Source organism: Olea europaea, unplaced genomic scaffold (assembly GCF_002742605.1).
Source record: "Olea europaea var. sylvestris unplaced genomic scaffold, O_europaea_v1 scaffold5328, whole genome shotgun sequence".
NCBI classification, from domain to species: Eukaryota; Viridiplantae; Streptophyta; class Magnoliopsida; order Lamiales; family Oleaceae; genus Olea; species Olea europaea.
In genome coordinates, this window is record NW_019263653.1 from 1 (window position 1) to 5,418 (window position 5,418).

At 35.7% G+C, this 5,418-nt stretch overlaps 1 protein-coding gene across 5 annotated transcripts; it reads left to right on the top strand.

The window, feature by feature from the left end:
- Positions 1 to 6: 6 nt before the first annotated feature.
- Positions 7 to 5,060, top strand: LOC111388879 (auxin response factor 9-like). 5 transcript variants are annotated; one of them, XM_023013696.1, is made up of 14 exons: positions 7 to 263; positions 348 to 466; positions 596 to 691; positions 1,236 to 1,292; positions 1,404 to 1,556; positions 1,694 to 1,778; positions 1,852 to 1,942; positions 2,330 to 2,494; positions 2,591 to 2,704; positions 2,794 to 2,866; positions 2,954 to 3,107; positions 3,298 to 3,824; positions 4,234 to 4,421; positions 4,596 to 5,060. In XM_023013696.1, the coding sequence occupies exons 1-14, from the start codon at positions 206 to 208 to the stop codon at positions 4,711 to 4,713; spliced, it is 1,998 nt and encodes a 665-aa protein (XP_022869464.1). In that variant the 5' UTR covers positions 7 to 205; the 3' UTR covers positions 4,714 to 5,060. The 5 variants fall into 5 exon arrangements, with proteins under 5 accessions (XP_022869464.1, XP_022869465.1, XP_022869467.1 ...); XM_023013697.1 differs by having other exon boundaries at positions 4,288 to 4,421; XM_023013699.1 differs by lacking the exon at positions 4,234 to 4,421.
- The last annotated feature ends 358 nt before the right edge of the window (positions 5,061 to 5,418 follow it).

The window sequence follows — 5,418 nt, forward strand, 5'->3', positions numbered from 1 at the left end:
GAAGTTGGGATTTTGCATCACCATTCTTTCACTTCCCCACTGATTTTTCGTATTTTGTAGAGAGAGAAGTGTGTGTTTATTGGACTTTTAAAGTCTGCAACGAAGTGGATTGAAGTTACAATTACAATTACATAGTTTATGTATTGGGGTTTCAATTTCATTGTGGGTTTTTATTATCTAAAAAGAAAAAAGGTTTGCTTTAACAATGGCAACTAGAAGGTCATTTTCACAACAGCAGCAGCATATGGGTTCATTCGCAGAAGGTGAAATCTAAAAGACATCTCTCTTAATTTATCTTTTTTGGAAATAAATTTCATTTTCCCTATGATTTTCTTGTGAATGTTCAGGTTGTGGTTCCGAGTATGTTCTGTATACAGAGCTATGGAAGGCTTGTGCTGGTCCATTGGTGGATGTTCCAAAAATTAAAGAGAGAGTTTACTATTTCCCGCAGGGTCGCATGGAACAAGTAATTATCTTTTTAATGAATCGAAAATATTGTGCTTTCTTAAAGTTCAGATCTTGGTTTACAAATTTAAGCTTTTTTATGGGATTTCTCGAGTAATTTCTTTTTTCTTGTTTTCCTTTTTTTGGTTAGTTGGAGGCATCAACAAATGAGGAATTGAATCAGAAGATAACAACGTTTAATCTGCCCTCAAAGATCCTTTGTAGTGTTTTTAACATCGAGCTACTGGTATGGTCCTTCTTTACCTTTTTTCCTAGTTTTATTTTGCTTTGTGCAATATGTATGCGTTTAATTGCTTGTTAAACTCTGTCGAGTTTAATCGTATATATTTGGTAGTGCGTACATCTATTAGGTTACTCTAACATTCCTAACATATATGGGATTTTAGAGCCAGGCCGGTCTTTTTAGGGCAAGAGGCGTGATATCGTTTGTACATATCTCGTTCAATATAGTTAGAGAACAAAGTTCTCACGATGAATCTGTGTATGTGGGTTTTTGATATATTGTTTTGCTTGTTACTACCTCCTGTAATTGAGATTGGCCTTAATTCATAACATTGCTCTGATAAGGTTCTTAAAATTTGGGGATACGGCTTTTAAGTTTTATCTTTGTTTTTGCAGCTAACGGTTAAATCATCTTTGCTTGTAAAATTATTCTACCATCGAGAAGCATATCTTATCGTTAATATTTCCTAAATTAGCAACTAAACATGGTTCGGTAGTGAAATAAGTTAGAGATTATTTTGTCTTTGATGAATTATTCTGCTCTGTAGGCTGAAAAAGACACCGATGAAGTCTATGCACAAATTACTTTGATGCCAGAAACAGATGTAAGTAATCTAAGTCTTGCTTCTTTCTATTTTATAAAATTACTGCTTTTGCTATCTCGTGTATTTTTTTTCCCCAATAGTTATTTTAGATTTTGAATTAAACAATTGTAGCAAACTGAGCCAAGAAGTCCCGATGAGTGTTATCCTGAGACTCCTGGGCCTACAGTTCACTCATTCTGCAAGGTTTTGACAGCATCTGATACAAGCACCCATGGTGGATTTTCTGTTCTTCGTAAACATGCAAACGAATGCCTTCCTTCCTTGGTAATATTTCCTTGTTTTCATTTTTCTGGGCCACTTTCATTTTCAAATGCAGTCTATGTGCCTTCCCGCCCATTAATGGTTCTATTTATATATGAAATGATTGTGGTTTGTTTGGACTAAAATTGATCTTTGATCAGGATATGAGCCAGCAGATGCCAACCCAGGAATTGGTAGCCAAGGATCTGCATGGGATTGAATGGCACTTTAAGCATATATTTAGAGGTAATATTTCATTCCCACCTTTCTAACGCTCCTTTGGTTAGAAATCCGTATATGACTGACAATTATTGAACAGGTCAACCTCGAAGGCATTTGCTGACAACAGGATGGAGTACATTTGTTAATTCTAAGCGATTAACTGCTGGGGATTCTTTTGTATTTTTGAGGTATTTGTTTCTTGTTGATACTCTCCTGGGGTAACTGATTAGTCAGGACCACTAATGTTTTTGGGGAAAAAAAAAAAATCTTATTTTCCCTTTTCTGACTTTTTTACTTTGTAAACTTTGATTCTAGGGGAGAGAAGGGAGAATTACATGATGACAATTATTGAACAGGTCAACCTCGAAGGCATTTGCTGACAACAGGATGGAGTACATTTGTTAATTCTAAGCGATTAACTGCTGGGGATTCTTTTGTATTTTTGAGGTATTTGTTTCTTGTTGATACTCTCCTGGGGTAACTGGTTAGTCAGGACCACTAATGTTTTTGGGAAAAAAAAAAAAAATCTTATTTTCCCTTTTCTGACTTTTTTACTTTGTAAACTTTGATTCTAGGGGAGAGAAGGGAGAATTACATGTTGGGGTCAGACGCCACACTCATTATCAGAGCTCCATGCCATCGTCATTGATTTCAAGTCAAAGCATGCAACTAGGAGTGCTTGCAACTGCCTCTCATGCCATTGCTACCAGGACCATTTTTGTTGTTTATTACAAGCCAAGGTAGTATAGATGTGCTCTTTTTACTATAATACTTGATAAGAATTTTTTTTCGACGTGCATGTTCTTATACGTGTCTTCCATGGAAAAACTTCTTAGAACAAGTCAATTCATCATAGGCCTGAAAAAATATCTAGATGCTGTAAATCATGGTTTTGAGGTTGGCTCAAGATTCAAGATGCGATTTGAGGGGGAGGATTCTTCTGAGAGAAGGTTGTTAAACATACACAAAGCTGATAATGAAGTATATACTGAGAGTTTCTAAAATATTCCTCTTCTTTCTCCTTGACCTTGACACTCAGGTTTTCAGGAACCATCATTGGGGTTGAAAATTTCTCTCCTCATTGGAAAGATTCTGTATGGCGATCATTAAAGGTAAGTTTTATTTTGCTGATCTTTTCACTTTCAAATTTTTATTTATGAGAAAACTGAAATTTAAATCGGGTTTTCTTATATTCCCAGGTTCAATGGGATGAAACTGCATCCATTCGAAGACCTGAAAGGGTTTCTCCATGGGAGATAGAACCAGTTGTTGTATCAGTGCCCACGAGCCTGGTTCAATCGGTGGCAACAAAGCATAAAAGGTTTCGATCACATGTGGAAAACCCAGTTCCAGGTTAGATTAACCTTTTATGACTAATTTGGTAAGGCGGATTGTTGTGGATAGTATAAAGGAAGAAGAAGAAGCTATAAATCTTGTCCATCATATAGTCATGTCCACCTATCATGCTCTCAACTCTTTTTCCCCGCTTCCTTGTATGTTTGTCTACATTATGACCTTTTACTTGTAATTGTACTATGTGTAGAAACTCCAACTTCAACAGCACCAGCTGCCTGGAATCCGTCCCATGATTCACATGAAGTAAATTATGCTCTCGAAGAACAGAGGAATGTCCATAAAAAAAACTGTGGCAACCATAATTTAAACACTTCTGTAAATGTGTTTGCTGAAGATACAGAAAAAAGTAAAAGTGCCTCAGCTTGGTCCCTTTTTTCCGACCATTTAGCTACACATTCAGGAAAACAAAGTAATGGCCCCATGCCTTTCCTGAATGACAGGAGGGAATCACATAATGTTGCAACATGCCGATTGTTTGGTGTCGATCTGATCAGTCCTTCAGTAGGCTTCCTTGATGAGAATTCGACTATAAAACCAGTAGATATATCAAGTGATGCTTGTGAGGGATATGTTTCAAGTAAACTGTCTTCGGGTGATTCAGAACAGAAATCTTGTCCTTCAAAGGATTCCAAAGAGTCAATGCAAGAGAAGTTGCAAGTTCTAACAAAAGAGGTTCAAAGAAGAGAAAATCACATCTCCAGAAGTTGCACCAAGGTATGTGTGGATCAGAAGATTGATGAGAATGTTTGGCTGTGTTTAAAAGGGTAAAACATACTTTTTACCTGCACACTTATTAGGACCCACATTTTACTGTTCACTTATTATCCACACATTCCAGATCAATGCTTATAAGCACTACCAAGCAAACATTTACAAAAAGTTACTTATTGTGAAAGTAATTATTCATTAACTGTCAATATAAGTTTTCTCATTTCCAACATTGAATAATAATAAAATATTTTAAAATTTTAATTTTTTACTTGTAAGTAAATGTTCTAAGTTTAGCCAAACATGCTCTAAATAACCTTTCTTAACAATAATGTCTTAGTGATTGAGCACTAATTGCCTCAAAAAAATACACGATCCATGGTTTATGTGTTCGGTATTGTATTCCTTTGAGAAGGTTCATATGCAAGGGGTCACATTAGGTTATGCGGTGGACTTGACTGCATTGAAGGGATATGGCGAGCTCATAAGTGAACTGGAAGAGATGTTTGGAATCAAGGGGGAGCTGTGGCCCAGAAAAAAATGGGAAATTATTTTTACAGATGACGAAGGTGATGTGATGCTCATGGGAGACGACCCATGGCCGTAAGTATTCTGTCTTTCTCAACCATGTCAAAATGATATTATTCAAACTGTAGTTGTCAAGGAACCTTGTGCATGTTTACGACGGTGGATTAGAGAGTATTTACAACAAACAAAAGTAACTAAAGTCCGCATATCAAAGATATACATATTTAATATAATGCTATTTTCTTGTAGGGAATTCTGTGGCATGGCACGAATGATTTTCATTTGTTCTTGCCAGGATGTGAAGAAAATGCAAAGTGGAAGCAAGCTTCCTTTATGCAGTGCCGCCAAGGGAGGGAGGTTAACTTAAAACTTGGAAATTGATTAGTCATTTTTTTAGTAAGTTTCTCCAATGGTTGGATCGGTTTCTGGTGCTGTAATTGACGATGCTTTGGTAATAAGATAAGAAATCTGAAAAAATCTCAATATTATGAAGAATATGGGAAATATTTCCATATTGTTAACACGTTTGATCCAATTACAAATTTCGCAAGACTTGAATGTATTATTGTGAACTGATTTGAGTAGAATTAGAATCTGTGCACAGTAGGCTTGGTTATAGTGAAGTAGGATGAGAAGTTCTCTCCCCTATAGTTGTAAATCTATGTTTGGCATCTGAAATTGGAACTTTTAAGCTCTACTTTCGTTCTTGCACAATTCAATGGTGTTACTCTTTTTGATGCAAGATTTTTGTTACTGATTTTTATATGTGACACCCTACGACTTCGTATTTTATCACTATAACGTAGTACTACTTTATTTATATTCGGTTTCATGTGTTTTATACCCGTTTTAATGGCATCTAGCTCTTTAATATGGTTCCCTTATGCCTTAAATTGCTATTTTTGTGTTGTTGCTTGGATTTTGACATTTTAACCCTACACAAATTAATTGAAACGTGAGGTATGTTACAATTAGGGTCTGTTTGATTGCAACGATGGAATTGAATTGCCTAGAAAATGAATTTCAGAGAATTGAATTACTTAGAAATTGTTTTCTTGAGAATTGTAAATTA